General features: G+C 38.2%; 2 protein-coding genes across 4 annotated transcripts in view; one reads left to right on the top strand and one right to left on the bottom strand.

Moving 5' to 3' along the window:
- LOC121295637 (ATP-binding cassette sub-family B member 7, mitochondrial-like) overlaps window positions 1–11,683 on the bottom strand; it is a 65,251-nt gene extending 53,568 nt beyond the window's left edge. The window contains exons 1-3 of one of the 2 annotated variants that reach the window (XM_041220537.1): window positions 11,477–11,683; window positions 3,637–3,717; window positions 2,992–3,078 (exon numbers count right to left, since the gene is read on the bottom strand). In XM_041220537.1, coding sequence (XP_041076471.1) covers window positions 2,992–3,078; window positions 3,637–3,717; window positions 11,477–11,629 — 321 coding nt within the window. In that variant the 5' untranslated portion in view covers window positions 11,630–11,683. The remainder of the gene's footprint in view (window positions 1–2,991; window positions 3,079–3,636; window positions 3,718–11,476) is intronic. The other variant, XM_041220538.1, reaches the window with a different exon arrangement.
- Window positions 11,684–12,782: 1,099 nt separating this feature from the next.
- LOC121295779 (uracil phosphoribosyltransferase homolog) lies at window positions 12,783–20,812 on the top strand. Of its 2 annotated transcripts, XM_041220808.1 has the most exons (7): window positions 12,787–13,240; window positions 16,064–16,106; window positions 16,832–16,901; window positions 17,347–17,409; window positions 17,878–18,039; window positions 19,874–19,972; window positions 20,359–20,812. In XM_041220808.1, the coding sequence occupies exons 1-7, from the start codon at window positions 12,948–12,950 to the stop codon at window positions 20,463–20,465; spliced, it is 837 nt and encodes a 278-aa protein (XP_041076742.1). In that variant the 5' UTR covers window positions 12,787–12,947; the 3' UTR covers window positions 20,466–20,812. The 2 variants fall into 2 exon arrangements, with proteins under 2 accessions (XP_041076743.1, XP_041076742.1); XM_041220809.1 differs by lacking the exon at window positions 19,874–19,972 and having other exon boundaries at window positions 12,783–13,240.
- The last annotated feature ends 516 nt before the right edge of the window (window positions 20,813–21,328 follow it).

The raw sequence follows: 21,328 nt of genomic DNA, 5'->3' as shown, positions 1-21,328 counted from the left end.
CAACATACAAAACATAAGGAGTATCAAAGCAATGTAAAAGAAAATTGAAAATTGTCTCAATCTTGGATTCCTCAAAATAGCCACCCTTTGCCTTAATAACATGAGGCATTCAGTTAACGAGTTTCAGAAGGAAATCACCCAACTTGTCTTCTCAGCTCTTCTGCAGCAATTCCAATAGATGTAGGGCACTTATGGGTAGCTTTGCTTTGACTCTTGTCTAGTTCGTTCCATACAAGTTCTATGGGATTGAGGTCTGGAGACTGGGCAGGCCAGGTCATTAGATTGAGTTGTCCTTCACCAGATAATTCTTGCACAACTTTGAGGTGTGTTTCGGGTCATTAGCTTGCTGAAGAATGAAGGACTGCCAAACTAGCCGTAATCCTGATGGAATGGCATCCCTCTGAAGTATGCTATGAAAGCCATGCTGGTTGATCTTGCCATGGACTTGGTAAAGATCACCAACTCTGTCACCAGCAAAGCAACCCCAGACCATGACACTGCCTCCTCCATGCTTGACAGTGGGAACCACACATGGAGAACTCATGCGCTCACCCTCTCTGCGTCTTACAAATACTCAGCAGTTGGACCCAAATAATTTTGACTCATCGGTCCATAAGACTGACTTCCACTCCTCAAAACATCCAATTTGTGTTTTTTGGCCCAGGCAAGTCTCTTCCTCTTATTCTGCACTCTTAACAATGGTTTCTTTGCAGCAATTCTTCCAGTTAGGCCAGCTTCACGCAACCTCCTCTGAACAGTTGATGTTGCATTTAGCTGAGCTTGTATTTCAGGGGCAGTTAATCACCTGTTTCGCAGACTTGTGACTCGAATAAACTTGTTCTCTGATTCAGAGGTCACCCTTGGCCTGCCTGACCTTGTTTGTTCCTCATGAGCGCCAGTTTCTTCAAAGCAGTTACAGACACTTGCAAAGTTCTTGCGATTTGTCTAAAGATTGACCTTCATTTCTTAAAGTAATTACAGACTTTTTTCTTTGCTTAACCGAGCATATTTTGCCATTTTTTGTTCCCTTAAATTCAGGAATGACTATGCTACCTATATTTATAGTAATCATGGATCCTCACCTGTTAACAATAATTGGTGACAAAAGGTTAACTAGGTAACATGCCAGTTAACTCAGAGAACATCTAACAAAGACACTTTTATACTTAGGCCAGTGCTCTAACACCATGTTATACACATTTCAGACTTTTAACTGACTTGGGCTTCAGACTGAAATCCCCTTGCTTTGGGTGACCATTTCATTGAAATTGAGAAGATTTACATTTTCATTTAAAAATGTAATTTTTCAATGCAATTCACTTATGATTATCAGCTTATATAAGTACACATCATATAATGAAATAAAGTGTTTATAGACAAGTTTATACAGTTAAAAGCATAGATAATCATGAAAAACCTGGTTTCAAGCAAGTGTACTCAAATTTTTGACTGGTACTGTGTGTGTGTGTATATTACACACACACTGTGTATGTCACGAGAAGGCAGTGTTTAAGATAAGAACCTATGCAATAGTCAGCGTGCCCACAAACAGCCAAGTAAGATCAATTTATGCCCGTGCCAAAATTACTCTGAGGACCACTGCTCTAGATTGTATCTGCCACCTATCCGTGCTTATCCGAGGATTACTCCCAAAAAAAAAAAAAAAGTTATTGCAATCCAGGTGGATTAGCAAGTACTGTAAAATGTCTAAATAAATAACCAGATGTGACTTCACTTAAAGCAGGGTATAGGTTGATGAAATTAACCCCTTAGTAACTTTACAGAAAGAGATACAAATTAATTGCTAAAGGCATGAAATTATATATATATGACAAGATAAGTTTATTGGTCTAATGTTTCAAGTGGTTTTATTTGTCCCACACTACAAAAGCAGTCATTTTTACTAGACTATATAGGACAACAGTACTGAAAGTGTTAATAGTCCTCTTTATAGTTTAACTTTAGAAGTACTTTGCAGTGTTCAGTAGATTACCTGATCTGGAATTGTTTTTTCTGTACAGTCGTTTTTTTATAGGTGGATGTCAACAGTCAAGAAACTCACTAATCCAAGTTAAACAACTTTAAATGCATTCCAAGTTAAAGAAATGGCACCACCTGGTGGACTGCACTTCATTACTTTACTCCAGTTAGAAGTGTGCACCTCCCCTATGTATGTAAATTTGTGTTTTACGAATCAATTCACTGACATTAATAAACTTTAATTAAAATACTGCATTACTAAACACAGCATGCCTGTGGTGACAGGACCATTACTTTCACAGATTTATCGAAGAACGAAAACAAGTAGTATTGCAGAAAATGTCTTATTTAACTGTAAGAGGAGGTCTGTTTATTTTCTGATTAAAAAACAAACTCACTAAACTAAATCTTTTCAGGAAGAGAGAGAAACTAAAATGATCTTTAAACAAAAACATTAAAACAGAAGGAGGCAATAACGGTATTACATGCACGTTACGACCCTCCTCACATCACAGTGCTCCCTCATTATTGTATTGTGTGGAAATGTTAATAAGGTGAATCCATTTTGAGCCTAGGGAAAATATTCAGATTTCATTTGGTAGCATTTGGTATAAAAATGTAAAATGAGAATAGGTATGGCAACTCTTCAATTCTGAGATCTGTGTGGTGAATGCCATAACTGCAGAAACCCCATCTGAAGGAATAAAAGTAGATAATATTTGAGGTGCCACCATTTACTGTTGGAGAGGGGACAGTTTTCTATTCAGGGATACAAGACATATTATAATCAAGGGTGTGGTTAATGGGTAATAAAGCCTGCTCATGTTGCTATTCCTAAAAAATGGATATCATTTTGGGATACAATTTCTCTTACAAGATTGTCTACTCATTAAAATGACTTGCATATTGAAGTGTCAAAAGATAGCGATACTTCGTAAGCAGCTGTTTATGTAAACCAGGAAACAAACCAGCACTGTGGGTGAATACTTTGAGTCCGTTTTATGTTCTTACCACGTTTTTTGGATCAGAGTGGAGACGCCCACCCGCATTCCCATGCCAGCATGTCCGCTTGTCTACTATGTGCCACGCCTGCAGGCCCTGATTTGAGGGAGAAACACACGGTGAAGTGCTGTGCAAAGGGAGACTTACCGTATGCCCATTCCTCTTCATCATGAAGCAATGCAAGTCAGGTTATACTGCATTGACAATGCACTTTAAAATGCAGCACAATATGGCTCAGTTCTGTAGCCGGTAGTAATTTATAGCTGGGTCAACCTGCCTGGAGCAAGCTGTCTGGACATTGCTTACACATCAAATGGTGTAGCCATCTGTGCACTGGTTTTGAAAGCAAGAAAAAAATAAGTGTTTGTAATTTCTGACTTCCTTCGACTAGGTACACTGCTCTTCATACTGCTCGGAGAGTTCTGACACTTTGAAACGTGTTACCCACGAGGCAAGGGAGCACGTTCATGAAGAATTTGATGTCAATAGCATGGAACTGCAATACATTCACTGGCTATTTAGTGCTCTCTGAATCAAATTCAAGATAACAGATACTTTCATGGATCGCTTCAACTATAATTTCCCTAAAAAGTATACAGGAAAGTGAATTACATTTTTCAAAATTTGTTAGGCAAAACTTGGCCACCAACTTACCTTTGCAGCATCTAACAACTGTTTGCAATTGTCAGGTCCAGCATTTTGCCACGCAGCCTGCCTTATACATGACTGTGGAACCTACAAGAAAATGTATCAGCTAGTTACAGCTTATTATTCCAACACTGACCGTCTTTTTATGCGTGTCAGTTTTGGAAAAGTACTACAGGGTAAAAGTGTTTGTGTTACACTCTCATTCTCATCAGAAGACCACCAAATTGAACTTAACTGTAGCCGTTACTGATACACTTTGAGAGGAAATAATGTCAAAGGTTTTCTTTTTGATGTTCGGTTAGATACGTCCACGGTACTGCTCTTTGTGTAGACAGACTTGTCTTTGTCACAAAAGACGAACAATAAAACCGGCCTACCTCTCAAATTAATATGAAACAGCTGTGTAACTGTATTAACATATATATATATATATATATATATATATATATATATATATATATATATATATATATATATATATATATATATATATACACACACACACACACACACACACACACACACACACACACACACACACACACACACACACACACACACATACATATTCAAAGTATTAAGACTACCACTGAATAAACAGTTTGAGTTTATTGTGAGCTTAATTAGGCACACATTAGCACAATTAGACCCATTCATGCATGTTGTGTAGAGTTCACTTTCAATAACCTCTCTTAGAATTACATCATTGCCTGGACAGAGGTGATGAAAGTTTAATTTCCTGAATGATAAACTTTAAGAACACACATTTGGAGTTATTTCATGTCAAGTGTGAAATCATGAGGCTTGATCCTCCTGGATGTGAATCCTGGAGGATCAAGCGTTAGTGTATATTAGAAACAGAGAAATTAATATCTTGACTACCAATGGTCCCAGAGATACAGCCCCTCAGACTAGGGGTTGTCATGCATATTTACGTTGTATATCAAGGGTTTATGTCAGGACTGTGTCCTCTGCAATTACCATTAAAGAAAATACCCATTATAGCTCATAATGTAATTATTAACCATAATAAACACAATACCTCAATAGAAACTAGCGATTCTGGCTTAATTATCCCTAGATTCATGATGAAAAGAGATTAACAATTAATATTATGTATGTTTAAGTATTTCAAATCAATCATAAAATGTGTATTTGTTATAAGACAAAAAGAAACCTAACAATCCAAATTATTATTACATTTATTCATATTCTCAAAGAATAAAGGTTAGGCTTCATAGTTAAAAACATATGTATAAAGAAGAAACAAAATAAAACACTCAAGGAAAAGTAATGCATTGTGAAATGTTCATAATGAATCCTTGATGTGCTCTCTGGTTATAGAGTTCTTCATTAGTGAAGCAGTCTTAATGGTTCATCATGCATGATTTGGTTGAGTCACGTATTACATATACATGCGCCAACTTCCACGTGGCTAAGAACGCATGTACAATGTTCCAGCCTCTAGTTGAATAGATGCACATTACGTATTGTGACAATATCGAAAGCATGGCTTCAGTTCATTTACTTGGTAACACACAATATCTCTGAAGGCTGTAGGCAAAAGCTTTCCTTGTTCTGGAGGGAGCCTATCTTCTCTGAACAGCTTTGAAGATTACATCATTGTTGATGATTACATTATCGTTGAAGAACTTCAGAGTTTGATGACTTGAGAGCTAGTGCTGTAATGATTATTCAAATTCATCGATTAATCGCAATTTTTTTTTTTAAGCGATAATAAATGCAGAGAAGCGGATTAAGTGTCAAGATATTCCCAGAGCTAAAAGACCTAGGAAAAAATAAAAAGATTGTGAACGCAGACACAGTAGGATTTGCATTCATTTATTTTTGGAAAATGTTTCCCGTAAATTTATCAACGCAAGCTAGACTCCTCACGTCTTTCTTTTTTTGTTTTATTTCATGAGCCCACTTTCTCCAGTTTTTTACACTAGGATCAAAATCTCTTCCTCCTCCATCAGGTTATTTTTTTCCCCCTCACACTCCCTCTCCCTTCAAATATGCATAACAACATTTCTTGCCGTGTGTGCCGCCTGCATTCAGTTTGTAATCAAAGTAAATCTGCCACCTGTTCCATCATCAGCAGTTATGACATTTCGCCCGTGCCACGTCCAATCTGAACAGGCCTTCCACACAGAAGCGGCGAAAGTATTGAAATGGCGGACATGAGGTCTTCGTCCTCGAACACAAAAAAAAAAAAAAAAGGAGACTCAGACTACATCCATCTGTTCCAGTGGATTAGGGAAGTTTTGTCCAAAAACACTGGAAAAAAAAAAAGCCAAAAGGAATGAGATTTTTTCTTCCACCAGATGGAACCACTGGCACGGTAACTTGCTCTTTATGCAAACAGTCAATGATATATTTATTTATTTATTTTTTTAAATTTACTCATTGCCAATTATTTTTATTTTCTCCCAATCTGAAATAGCCAATTATTATTTAGGCTCAGCTCACCACTACCACCCCTGCGCTGACTCGGGAGCAGCGAAGACAAACACACGATTTCCTCCGAAGCGGAGGAAATCGTCAGCCAACCGCTTCTTTGCACACTGCGGATTCACCATGCAGCCACCCAGGAGCTACAGCGTAGGAGGACAACGCAGCTCCCGGGCAGCTAACAGGCACCCAGCCAGACTACAGGGGTCGCTGGTGCGCAGTGAGCCGAGGACACCCTGGCCAACCTAGTCCCCCCCCCCGGCGACACTCTGCCAAAGCGCCGCCTCCTGGCAACTCCCATCCATGGTTGGCTGTGGAATAGCCCAGACTCGAACCGGCAACGTCCAGGCCATAGGGCGCATCCTGCACTCGCACAGAGCGCTTTTACTGGATGTGTCACTCGGGAGACCCCAAACAGTCAATGATTTATCATAACAGCCCGACTGTTCTGCTTGAACACCTAAGAAAGCACCCCTTCACATTAATAAATAAGCCGAATATAAAAAAATAAAATGACCAGATGAAAGGAAGGCCAATTATGTAATACAATAAGTTGTGTCAGTTCAGCAAATATCGTGGAAGTTAAAGTTTTTTTCATACCATTCCATTGTTAGAAAAACATTTTTAAAAAAGCAATAATTAACTCATAGTTGCTTTTTGTCTTATGAAGTGGTCAACTTAAATAGTTTCTGCTTGTAAAATGATGAAGTTTATTTGTGATACGTTTTAATTTTCTCAATGCATTAGTTAGCTGCCATCATTTGATCTTGGCAGTTTTCATCAGAAGGATACTACATTGAGTAGTCCTTATTTAATATTTTATTTTAGATACTTTAGAAATTGTAGAGTATTTTTTGTTGCTGAAATAGAAAAGCAAAGGAAGTGCAATCAGAGACATTTACTGTATTGGGTACATAAAAATCTATAAAAATGGTTCAATTGAGTGATGTGTTGGTAGTTATCAAAATAATCGAGCAATAATCGTTTCAACCAGCAGTATTGAGTGATGAGATGTTTTGAAGAACAAATCCAGCGAGTGAATCCAAAGAGCGCGAATCCAGTGAAGACAGAGTGAAAGAAAATTGTTTTGAGTTTAAATAACACGATGTATAGGTGTTCTCTTGTACTGTAAACAAATCTTTGTCAGTCTTTCCATTGGTTCACAGTATTTGCCGCACAAAAATGGTGTATTAGAAATGGAATGTATCCACCAATTTCGTTATCAAAGAATTTTACATTTATCATTTAAACCTCCTATTCAATATAACTTGTTACATTCAGTAGAGAAGCATACAAATTTCAGTTTCATTACCTATACAAAATTACGATTACAAGCATATAAAACACATCATAATACAAATCAAAGGATAATATTTAAAAATAGTTATTAGTTTATAACATTCATTTAAAACACACTAAACACTTCAGGTTTATTAGGAATCTTACTTAAAATAATTATTAGACTTGTGTCCACAAGTTATGAAATTAAAAATGATTCTTAAAGCATTTTAACACAATAATGGTACAACTGCACCATTACCATAGCTTTTCTTGGTAAGTTTTATGACACCTTAGGAGGCCAGACAATCAGATAGCATTTTGGAAGGCGAGCTTCAAAGAGTTAACACAGTCTGTGGCATGTGCCTTATCTAATCAGCTTTGAAGTAACATCGTTCTTTCTCTGGGTGTGTGTGTGTGTGTGTGTGTGTGTGTGTGTGTGTGTGTGTGTGTGTGTGTGTGTGTGTGTATATATTTCAGATTGTACCTAAGATTGTAAATCTCAATACTGATAAATAATGCATACAACATTGCATATTCAGTCACCACTAATATAATGTATTGTGACTAAGGTAATGTACATGTCCTTGTTTGCTGTATTTACGCATGATCCAACACGATCGCTTCTTTCCACAGTAACCGACTGCACTGTCAACACACGCCTTTATCATATCTTATACAATAATTACAGTACCAAGAGTGTTGCAAAAAATAAAATGGCCATATTTATGTTTGCAAATTTCCCAGCTCAATCTGTTATGTTGACTTCCGGGAATGCAGTGTTTACGTCACTGTTTACATTCCCGACAAGCACTTTGCCGCAATTTAGGCTTCCTTTTAAGCCACATGCGTGAACACACTTAGGCCCCCTAAAACCTCAACTGTGAAGGAAATTGAGGCGGCCCAGAGATGGCCCAAGGCCGACTCAGTAAATGTGAACGGGGTCAATGAGAGCTACATCTGTGGATCAAAATACTGTGTGCATCTACTTGGAACAGGGAAAGAGATATGAAACCTGCAAGAAGAGGTTTTTTTTTTTTTATGTTCACTATAAGAACATTAAAACTGTCGCAAATGTCAATTTATACTGTCTTAAAAGGGGTTCAAAGTGCTTACAGGCAGCTTTCTATCTTTTTCAGCCTTGCAATAACATATGTAACTTTGAACTTTCCAAAAAGCTTTTAATATATATCTCACTCATTCCTGGTCAGTTAGGACAAGGGCATTGCCCCTATTTTTCTTGGCTGTGCTGGCTGCTTTCAGCTACAGTCTGCTCAATGTCATCTGCAGCTGCCAGAAGAACAACTTGCTGCCCCTTGTGTCAGGTGTAGACTATTGCAGATGTAGACATAAACCAGCAATGAAGTTTTTGCATTTTCAAACACAGAAAAGACCAATGCGATTAGTACTCCATTAGACAAAAAACCCCACTGCACATTCAAACTTGTAATTATAACATGTGTACAATATTTAGACACATTACATAAATGAAATACTACTTGCACCTAGAACACATTTGCAGATGTTTAATACTAACAATGTTTAATACTAACATAATGGAATTTACCCATTGCCATGTAATATATAGGTCCCTTGTAATTTCCTATTTCACAAAGAATAGTGCAAATGGACATATTTATCAGTTAAAAATAAATACAGCAAGCGTTTGCCTTATAGACGCACTAGCTGTTACACTGCATTTAGGAACCTGGCAGCCAGTTTGCTTCCGGTAAATGATTGGACACACTGCATAGAACTGCACAGTTTATTCAAAATGTCTTCAATGAAAAAGACACCAGTTGCATCAAAGATAGGAAATATTTCTACTAAATATCGTTCTGTCCAGTATAAGAAGGGGACATTTCACCCACCTCTTGTTATTCTTACATTTATTTATTTTTATGACGTGAAATAAGTACATTTTTGCTGTGAAAAAAAAAATACAGCCCTAATTTAGGGAATAGCTTGGTTTGCAGCTTCAAGGTCTTGACAGCTAGCTGCTTGAGCAGCTTGGTGACATCATGCAGTTAGGCTCCTTGAACGCTCAGCTGCTCAGAACTACAGTGCATCAATCTGCAGGGGTCGCAGCTACAAGAACACCACCAATGTACTTAGAAAACCAGCTGGGCCTATTTCGCAGAAGTGCTTCAATCCTAGGATTTTTTTTCTCCCCTGCTTGCAATACAAAGATATACAATATGCTAGTCCAGATAATTTTCCCTCTTGGAAAGAAGAGAACATAAAAAACAACTCTTGAACTTGAGAACCCAATACTTTAATAGTTCAGTGCATTTCTTAAAAGCCCTGTATTATTAGAACATGTGTCTAAAGTCCAGAGGTTCTTTATTAAATCAATTAGTATACCGACAGCATTTTTCCCTGAAATAACTGGTTCCTTTTTGTTGGAGCTGACCTCTTCAAATATTGTGCTGTGTCACTTAATGTACCTAACTCCTGTACCTCTCTGATCTTAGTTCACATTGCCAAATGTCTGACTGAGAATCATGTGACATGGACCACAATTACAAGCATAGTCCCTAACTATTGGAACATTTTATTTAGATATAAATGAATTTCTGGTCATAGAATACAACAGAATGGGTTAAAGATTAAGCCAGATTCTGGTTAAATTCCTACTTAAACAGTACAAACTAGAAATACAAGTTTTCTTAGGAAATTACAGTCAATTTTATGAGGGTTATAAAATCTAGCTACTTCAAGGAGAAACTGGATTGAACCAGATGCTTTGAAGCTAGGGTTAAGATATTTTTTTCCTCCCATTCACTTTACTATGTAGCCTACATACAGTAGGTGACATAATGATGTGTGGTTTGTTATTCAATATTTAAAAACCCTTCGAACCTAAAGAAAACAAAATACAAATGAATAATAAGATTGAAACGTACAACACCTGGGTAAACGATTGACAGTCATTTTAAAAAGTGAAGAGACAATACAAAAAGTGAACAGAAGAACCGGTCAACATTTACTGAATAACTTTATCTCGACCTTGTCCATTATTACAGTACTGACACATTTAGTAGTATAAAATAAGCACCCTCTTGCTCATATTCACCAAGCATTTAAAACTAAGCTAACACATTTTTTTTGTTTGTTTGTTTAATCAAAAAAGAAAATTTATTGTTGATGATAAAACATTTCAAATAAATAACTCCAGAAGCTAATTTCGGAGCTCGAATAATGCGTTCCTCACAGGTTTCTTGCCAGTTATGTAACATTAGAAGTTTGCTGTTCGTTTTCTAAAACTACAAACTTAACACATTTTTCACTTGTGCGAGTGGTATCTTGATTTACTATAAATACAATTAAGGCTGGTTTCACAGACCCCGATTAACTCTAATCTTGGACCTAATGTTACCTTGCGTAAGGTAGTACAAGACAGAGTCTGTGAAATAAGTCACTAAAGAATTTATGGTATTTATTGTATTACAAGACAGAAATAGCCCTCAATTGTTGGCTTCACACACCCAATTACGTAAGGTAAACTATGCTAGACTTATTAGCCATGGTCAGTCACACAGCGAGTCAGTGGCTGGGATTGAACCTGGAACCACCAAGCCTCCTATGCAGCATCTAGTATAGTTTTACCAGGCACACTATAAAGCATAGTTCATTTATTATTATGTTTTATAATATGCTATGCAAACATTCCTTGTAGGTTGATCTATTCCTTAGTTTACCCCCAATGACATATGTCCGTTCGTTTACAATGTCATGGAGTATTTAGCTGCAGAAACTCTTGTAAAACTTAAATATGTATTTAATTAAAGTAATATAGCAAAACCTACTGAAGTTCCGTACACATTTTGAAAATGGCTTATGCATTCACATAGTAAAATACGCGTTTAAATCTTACTAAAGAAATTTACTTTTGACATCTGAATGTCTTTGTTTTACGTCTTGCATTAAAAAAAAAAAATTCACAACACAGCGTTTACTACAATTACGAGACCCGCCTGTTATGTAACATAGCTGTCAAAACAAAACAAAACAAACAAAAAAAGAAACGGAGCAGTGTTTCTGAATTCACAAACTTATCAAGGCCTTGTGACTGCACTCAAACGCCAAGTCCAATAGTAATATCAATGCTTACCTGGAATGTGTTTTGCTTTTTGTAATATGTTCTACTTTTCTGGTCATTGTTGTGCCTCAGAAGGTGATAGCAGCTGGCTTGCTGTAATAACACGGCTAGTTTTCTTCTTTGGAAGTGATATCCACATTGCAGGGGAAATAACAACGTCGACATATTTGAAAAGCAGCAAGAGAAGGAGTAAAGCACTGTGGGAATGGATTATACAGCAGTCATTTTGGCTCCAGTAGGGAGTGTACAGAATGTATTAATATATTGGGCATTAGCGCCAACATGGAAACAGTGGAATTCAGTTAACATACTTTATAAATCTGTTTCACTGACGCAACTAATAGGGGCTTAATTAAGTGCTATTTTGAACTCAACTGATTATGACAATACAGTACAATAGTAGAAATGAAGCTGCACAGGTGTCTATAGAGCGCCATTTGTGCCAAAACTATCCAGCCGTTAGTTTGTCAATGTGTTTGTCAATTTGTGAATTTGTCAATTTTTTTGTCGATTTGTTTGTCAGTTTGTGAATTGGTCAATTTGTCCTGCAATAAATAAAAAAAAAATGCATAAATCTTTTGAAGTAGATTTCACATTTGCCCGAGGCCTTTTGAAGAAAACGGCAAAATTAGCAAATTATGACAATACGTGGTTATTATGAAAAATGCCATTTTCTGAGCACTGTCCCGTCCGTTGGCGCAAGCGCAGAAACATCGCTTTAAAGAAGCGTATTGATCACATCATTTAAAAGTCCGTTAACACCGGTTACTTTACAAATACATAACATTACAGCATAAAATATTATAATCAAGACACAGCAGTATAGTACAGTAAAAAAAAAAAAAAAAAACACCGGCATTTTTTAACATGGCAAAAACCAGCAACATTTCGTACGCCTGCTTTGACTCTCCATATAATTTTTTTTGCCTAACTCTATACCACAATGCTTTGTGTGCTCCCATTGGCTAGAAAGGTTGCAGTGTTTTCGGCACAGAGCGAGATTGACAGTTGGAAGTTTGTCTGGTTGATTGGAAATTTACAGGACCGTACAGCCTTTCGATTAATGAATTGTCAAATTAAGTAATTAATTATTAGATGAATTAAGAAAGACGTTTATGAATTAGTGTATGAATTCATATATAAATAGAAGGAGATGTGAGAATTGGCAAATTTATAGACGAATTGCTGCAGAAATTGACAGATTAACGGATGGATAGTTTAGGCACACATGGTTCTCCATACAGTTCTGCCAAATGACTGACTCTAAAATGCAGCCACTCTCCGACGAGCGGCACCCACCCACTCAACCAGAAGTGAGCAAACATCCTGTTCAATGACCTGTGCTAGAGCTACCCCATGCGTTCTCTGAGCGTCAGAGGAGATCCATGATACTGGTAACACGTTGATTTATTTGTTTACCTTTTTAAAAGATAAGACTAGTGGAATACCGTGCGATACCAAACAAGGGGATCGTTTCTGTTATATGGAAAGCGCTTCACAAAGCAACTTCGCCGCCAAGAAGAAAGCAATGCCTTGCCACAACCAGCACTTGAATAATGCTAACCCCAGCCAACCAGAGCATGCTGCGACGGGCAGCACCAAGCAGGTTCGGTTTGCGAACAGCAGCCACACGATATCAGCAAGCAGTGACCCCCACGAAGACGATAAAAGGAGCGAAACTGACATCTTTAGTACTGTACAGCAGATCGGCCCACAGCTGAAACTGCTGCCGCTGAACGACCAAATCCGAGAGCTTCAGACCATCATCAGGGATAAGTACGTACCTTGTTGTGCTTGCGTTTATTTGTTTATTAAGATCAGTAATTGTATTTGTAAAATTAATCGCCATAATGAACAAAAATATTGAATACTGACATGTTAATAGAACAAAACTGCATCCTTAAGTTACGTCAAGGGAAACGGTATCAACAATAGAGCCTGAATATTTTTTTCATATACTGTGTTGCGAGTTGAAAAGCCTAAACTATCCCAAACTGCCCCGCAGAACACGGAGCCACATGGTCACCATTTAAGTATCGCCACCCTATTAAGCTGTAGTTGCCCTTATGGTTTTAAAAAATAGTTTTGACATACTGCTATTTAAGAAGTCTACATTGTGATGCCTTATAGCTCATGCTGTGGATCAGTGGGTTTTCTGTTATGTTGTCAGTATGTCAAAATTACCATTTTGGTTAAACAAGTAATGGGGTCCTGTTTTGTTTGCAGTTGTGTTGTGGTTCCCTGAACTACAGTGGATCTGTAGATCGTACTCGCATCCTACTGCTGCGTGTATGTCTTTGTATAGTTCCGGGCTGGAGAAGCTCGTGTTCATGCAGCCAACACCTTTAGTAGATGTACAGTAAAGAAAGTAAAACAACTGGTTTAAAGTAGAATGCACAGAAGAATGAGTAAACAAACCCCAGGAATCACATTTCAGTGTAAAACTGAACGCGATCACAGAATACTGGTTGGTATGCCTTAATTAATCATTAACACATACTGGTATTTTGACAGGTTCCCTTTGTAATCTTCAAGGAAATAATAAGCAAATACACTAAAATGGTAAACCAAACAAACCAGTAACGTGTACTGTATCTAGTTATTTTAACCTTTACAAAAACCCCTTTCACACTAGCACTCCTACCCAGGTTCTGGCTACCCGGGTCACAATCCCACATAGTGTGAACCCACTTACCTGAGTCTTACCCGGGTTGACCCTGGGTCCATAACTCTTGATATCAAAACAATAATTCATAATAATCTAAGGCAGCAGCTAACTTGGCTTTTAAAACACAAAAGCAACATCCTATAACCTTCATTTTTAACCTTAATCTCCAATTTTTAATCTCCAAATGTTGATGTTTTTGCTCCTCTGGTACGGTGTAGTGTGCTCAGAATAACTTGAAATTGTGCCATTGTCATGGAATAGAGAAGCCAGACCAGTGGTGGTCAATACATCAAGTTCTGTGATGGATCTCAACAGGCTACACAATCCACCAGCAATATGTAAATAAAATGGAAACTTACTAGCATTCTTTATCGGGGGGGGGGATGGACATTATTGTTGCTTACAGATGCTTCCTTTTGGTTACGCTAAAGCTTTCCAATCTACAGAACTGGACAGAGTTTCTACATACCCTGCACATCATTGTGATACGACTGAGCTGTACATTTCAAACTCACAGCATGATTGCTTTATGCTTACGTAATCAGCTATGAAAATCTACATAGATGAGAAAATGCAATCTTTCACTAATTCAGTTAACAGCCAAGTGACCTTAAACCTAGCCAAGGTGATCATTTCTGTTTGTCATGGCTGTTTAGCGTTTGCTGCTGTTTCAAGCTGGGGATTTTAACAGCCTGTTCAGCAGCCCCTATGGATATGTATCTGCAAAGCCAGCATGATTGGTGGAGATATGGTGAGTCATCTTACCAGCATACATACCCAAACTGGTGTTGCACATTAAACAGAAAGGTTTGTCTTTCAGTTCTATATATAACTGCATATTCCTGTTCCTACCTTTCTCTAGCGATTCCCTCCTTTGAAAATGTCTTTATTTTAATCCAATTTGGTACTATTAGAAGGCGCGCCCACATTTTTTTAAAATTCGACCACAAAGCGATCCATTGAAGCATACACAAACTCAAGCTGTACACTATGAATAAGGAAACGTTGGTGAAGCCTGTTCTTCTTTTACTGAGAGACTATTGCAAGCATACATAAAGTATTCGCGCCATAATTCCTCTAACTCTTGTATGCTTATTTGTTGTTTGTTCAAGTTTGCCCCAAGATCCACCAAACACCTCTTGTGATCCACGACTGGGCCATACCAATAGGAAATATGAAGTAACAAAATAATCTCAAATCTTCATCTCAGCAGTTTCTTCTGGGTCAAAGCATGTTACTGGCTGAAAGCATGGGAGGGGATGCAGCGGGTCGTTTCTTAACATTGAAGGGGTGGGGACAGTTTCACCCTCCAGTGCAACACTTACTGAAAGCCTGGCTTGCAAACATGTGTGTAGTACCATATGTCCTGCTTTAAAATAAAAATACAAGTTTACTATGAAGTGTTTCTTTCAAAACTGCACATGTGAGACGAATGGTAGTGCACAACCTGTAAGAGTTCTGGAATTGTGGAATGGAACCACATTCAATTCACAACTTGTATTGGGCAATAGAGGAGGTCAATGTGGGTAAATAGTTTGTCTGAATTCTGTACTTTCTCCATAGAGGAGCTGTTCGTCAAACAGGTTTCTTTTATTAGTAGTAGTATGCTGCTGTTGTGTTTTTTATAGTTATGAATTAAATGTATGGGTAAAGCATAACAGTACATTCTTAGTGATTTCATTATACCAGCAGAGGGTGAATGCCTGCTGGGTAACTGTCCACCAGCAGAGGTTAAAAATGTCTGCTGGGTCCCCGTCCACCAGAAGAGTGTGAATGCCTGCTGGTGTCATTTTCAGGTCAACAACCAGAGGAGACATTTTCTTTGATCACATTTTTTCAACATTCACCAAAATCCCTTTTTAACAGGATAAGAGAATGACAATAATACAATGATAATAGTATTTGTATTTTTTGTTTCTGTTTTTACACAGGTCAACAACCAGAGGAGACTTTGTATTTTGTGCTGATCGTTTGGTGAGTAGAGAGCTCCTGATGGTGCTGTATGGTTGTGTACATATGTGAATTTGAGCTGGAAGGACCCATTATATGAAAGCTGAATATAAAGTGAACTGCGCTGCTAACATGCAATTTGTATGGCATTTCTTGACAATACAAAACCATACACCTCATATTGGGGTAAACTGAGTATACTATTGATTGTTTCTTCATATTATCATCAATAATCATGTTTCTGAGTCATCTAAAGCTAAAAGAATTAGAACCTCTGCTACTGAGATGTGTTGCTCCACTGTCTTCCTGTCAACAACTGATTTGTGCATGCATACATAAAGAGATGCTGACCCGAAATTAAACAACTTGCTTATAAACCAAGAACTTTTTTAAATATGAAGCCCAGTATGTTCAGTTAACCGTGTCCCTTACTTCGACAGGGTAGCACTGTGGGCCCAGGTGTTACTGGCAAGGAAGGAGACTCTGACACAGGGAAAAGTTGGGTTAAGCGTTAATGCACGTTTTTATTTAACAAAACAATAATTAAAAACAGAAACCATAGAAGAACTAAATCAACAGTATATCTGCTGTAGCCCCAGAGGAGGTCCGAGCAGGGTTCACCCTTACCCTGAAGTGACCCTTATATATGTGCAACTTCAGATCAGTCCGGAATGCTGAATCCTCAAACCTTTTTTAAATTCTCATTTGATGTCTTTTTGTCATCCTTGGTATTGATCTGTCTTCCCCAGATCAGGCTGGTTGTGGAGGAAGGCCTCAATCAGTTACCATACACGGAGTGCACAGTGACCACTCCTACAGGTGAGCTGGACAGATGCTCTGATTCATATCAGTGCTGCTCCATTTATACTTTTAGATTAGGGGTGGCACTGACTAGATGATTAGTCGAATAGGAAAGTGACAGTCAACCTCACAAACCGGTAATTGACTAATTGCACAGCATGTGATTGTGAGGTGAATTTGCAGTTTAACATTTAAATGGCATTTTACAACATAAAAAAATGTGTTTTTTAAAAATCCAGGCAGAGAAATGTAGTGCACAAGTTTTATAAAACGGTACAATCGGATACAGGACTTATTCATATTTTTTAAAGTGGAAACTGGTTGATCTATTCAGTGGAGTGGAGGTTGCTACCCATTAACATATAAGTGATATTTTAGAACATTAATAAATATTTTTCAAAAATACAAGCAGTTTAAAGGCGTGCCCAGCTTGGCTACAGTGTCGTGTCTTTTTTACCAACAGGGCACAAGTATGATGGCGTTAAGTTTGAAAAGGGCAACTGTGGCGTCAGCATCATGCGAAGCGGTAAGCAACACTATGTTGTGTGTGTTCCCTTGAACATTATTGTCCAGGAGTTGTAGACAATGATATCTGAAACTGTCCAGAGCTCTGAAGGGAGACACTGACATGGTCCTTGATAGGGGTGTAACAGTAAACTGGTGTGTGAAGTGCTGGTCCCGATACAGTATCTTTCACAATACATATGATGGTACTGACAGCATTAGCATCATCATTGAACGATGGACTTTTGTTAAAAGACAAAAATTAAATGAGTTAGGGAGTGTGTATATTCATACTAACTGTAAAACAATTGTTGTTCATTCAAGAATCACTTGGTGATTTCCAACATTTTGCATTGCAATGCATTATGTCTTTTTAAAATATCTGAAAATATGCCAAAGCATGGCCCATTGTAGGCAGTTATTTTCATGAAAGCTGCAGTGTGAGTCCTGCAAGGCTCTGATGGAGTGGCGCCTGCTCTGCTTCCCTCAGGAGAGGCGATGGAACAGGGGCTGCGGGACTGCTGCAGATCCATCCGCATTGGCAAGATCCTCATCCAGAGCGACGAGGAGACTCAGAAAGCCAAAGTGTTCTACGCCAAGTTCCCACCGGACATCTACAGAAGGAAGGTCCTCCTGATGTACCCCATACTGAGTGAGTATGCTTGGCCAGCATGAAGCAATTTCACTGCAATTAGACTGTGAACAGTCTGATTCCAGGAACCAAAGGCATTCTTGCCAAGGTTTAAAACACTCAGATAGACAGTACTAAAAACAAAGTAACAAAACGACATATACTGTATGTTTCTGGAAAATAACATGCATTCAGTAGGGTCTTTCCAGCTCGCATGGACCAAATAAACTACACAGGAATAGAAATAAAGCTGTGCAAGTCCTGCTCCCGCTCGTGAGGTAGTGGTAAAAATGACCGTTTGGAACTTAGACCTCCTTGCGGGGATGTCTTAAGCCCGCTGCACACAGCCCGACTCAAGCTGTCTTGACTCATCTCATCTCAATTGGCCGTACACAGTCTGGATGAATCGTAGGAGTCTGCGTGTCCTTAACCAAGATTATCCAGATTTCAGTCGGGAAGATTGAACATGTTGAATCTTTCAGTTGCAGTTTTGTTCAGGTGTGATCAGTCTGTGTGCGGTTGTTGCCCACCAAGATTGACTGACTGAGACCAGCTAATCATAAGAGTGTCAACCAATGGTGAAGCAGGTTTAAGTGGAGTGGCTTGTCATGTGACTTGTCATACAAGATGGCGGAATATTGACAGCTTTAGTTCCACAGGTAAAAATACATTAGTATTGAATTGCTCTGCCTGTCCTGAATTCAAAAATACCAAATATTTGCACATTTGAATAGTTTTTATTTTTTTAGGCGTTTACTAATGAAAGGTAAATTATCAATTTACAATTTTATTATCAATCTACTGGCAGCCTACATTTTCTTACTGTGCAAAAACAGAAGTAATCGGTGCGCCGATCTCCAATAGGTCACAAATCACAAGCCCCTAGATCCACACGCTGAGAAAAAAACGCCACAGTCAAATAGGTTGGATTTTATTTATTACAAGCTAAAATGTCGTAACAAACTATACAAAAAGTCAAACCCTGCCTGAAACATTTGCACGGTGTAAATGATCAATAGCTAAATTTATAGGCTAAGCGCTTCTTTTTGGTTGTCTCGTGGCACTGTCTCCGCCATCTAATCAGCATATGATGCCATGCATAATATGAGGGTCGCTATGATGGGCTAAGTTACCAAAAAAAGTGTACAGGGCAGTATTAATTACATTTTCATACATAGCGATTACCAGGATCTAGTTTTGGTCAGTCTAATTAAGTCTTAGCAGTGTGCGACACCCAGTCGGGGAAAGTCAATTGTGACGTCAAACCAAAACTGAGCACAGCTGATCACAGAATCTGTGCAAACTCAGAAGAGAAGAGTCGGGGCAGCTTGAGACCAATGAAACGAGTAATAAATTCAAGGGTCTCCAACTAAAAAATGAATCCACGTAAGGGATAGAGCAACTCTCCTTGGTCAATTTAAGGTAAAGTGACCCAATATATTAATACATTGGCATTATATGTATTGGACACAGTAAGGTTTACATGCACATTTTAGACAATGGTTGAACAGTAAAAGCAAGATTTGCATTCAACACTTGATTAACATCAGCACCCTTAGTTTTCTAGTCTTCATCTAGATTCAGTATAAACCCATTGCATACTGTTTTGCAGTAACCTCCCTTCATACAGCAACAAAGTCAGTTTACAGCAAACTGGCAATTTAGAGTGGCCATATCCATATTGTGTATTGCCAGAAATCTAACCCCACATCTCTGCCTCAAGACCTATAGTTAGCCACTATAGTCATTTAACCCTAAATCTGTTTGTTGATATTTAACAGGCAAGAGGTCTGAGTTGTGAGGTAAAGCGGGCAGCATTTGTATGTTTGAGAGTTTTCTTTTGTTTCCTGCACAGGCACTGGGAATACAGTGATTGAGGCTGTGAAAGTTCTCATAGAGCACGGGGTTCAGCCCAAACACATCATACTGCTTAGTCTCTTCTCAACTCCACACGGTAAGCTGCTTGTCATAGACACTGTGGTCTCTTAATTATGCAGTCTTTGAAATTACATTTTGAGGTTTCTTCTTTTTTTTCTTTTTTTTTTTTTTAGTGCCATGCAAAGAAAAGAAAATAATAAATCAAATTACATAGTCTTATACACAGTGCATGGTGCAAAAGCTAAAATAATGTGCACCATCATGTGATGGCTTTGTGGATTGGTTACAAACATTCCCAATATGTTACTAACATTCTGGAATAATGACGTTTTCATAGATCCCGTTGATATTCTCTGTTTTAAAGTATGTGTTATTGAAGTATGACAAAAGTGTCTGGATAGATCTGCACTGGTACCAGAGGCCTGCGTCTCGCGGTGTAACGCTGCTTTTATTTTCACTCAGGTGCAAAATCAATTGTCCAAGAATTTCCAGACATCACAATCCTGACTACTGAGGTCCACCCTGTGGCCCCGACGCATTTTGGACAGAAATACTTTGGAACAGATTAAAAAGATAGCCTTCAAAAACACGTAGACGCCATTTCAACTGTGTTTTTGATAATATGCAGGCTTTTTTTTTTTTTTTGTTTGTTTGTTGGAAACGTTATTTGAACCTCTGCTTTGGAAACAATCTGTGGATGTGCACTGCACTACCTTATCTGCCGTCTTTCCCTCTGGAACAAAGCCAGGTGTTTTTAAAAAGCACATTCCCTACCGATCGGACAGGAAGTGGTGTGTTTGCATGGATTGCTGAGCACTCTGTGCTACAATTTTATTTATTTCTGTAGTAGTCATTTAGAAAGTATGCTGCTTGATGTTGAAGAAAAAAAACATTAAATATTTTTTATTTAAATGTTGCTTATGGGTTTTTCTGTGTTTATTTATTTATTGATTAGCTATTTGACATGACAAATAAAAACAGGAAGCTACAGTTATAACAAGGGTACAAGCCAACTAGTTGTACTGAGCTGTTTACAATAACTAACCATGCGGTTATGATCTGTACAGCAAATCTGTCAGACATGAATATCACCAGTGTAAGATTTTATAGGTTCACGTATTTCTCAAATAATAATTCCAGTCCTCTTTTGATTTTTCAATACAAAGTTCAATTCCAGAACAGAGGAAAAACTGGTGATACACAGTACAGAGTGTAACCACATACAAACTGCATGGACAAATCTTTAAACAAAACAATACTGTAGGTTTGGCCCTACAGGACCCCTCAGAGTCATCAGGTGAGTTTGAAGAAAGAGTGAAGAGAACAGAAATACAGAGGTTTCAGTAGAAGGCAAAACCAGCCCCCCTTCTTGGAGTCGCACAGCTGAAGTCTTTGAAGATCAAGTCAGCCCAGGCTTGAGACTTGTACCTGT

The sequence above is a fragment of the Polyodon spathula genome, chromosome 20 (genome assembly GCF_017654505.1).
Source record: "Polyodon spathula isolate WHYD16114869_AA chromosome 20, ASM1765450v1, whole genome shotgun sequence".
In the NCBI taxonomy this organism is placed as follows: domain Eukaryota; kingdom Metazoa; phylum Chordata; class Actinopteri; order Acipenseriformes; family Polyodontidae; genus Polyodon; species Polyodon spathula.
The sequence above is the reverse complement of the archived record's forward strand: the minus strand, read 5'-3'. Positions and strand labels throughout refer to the sequence as shown.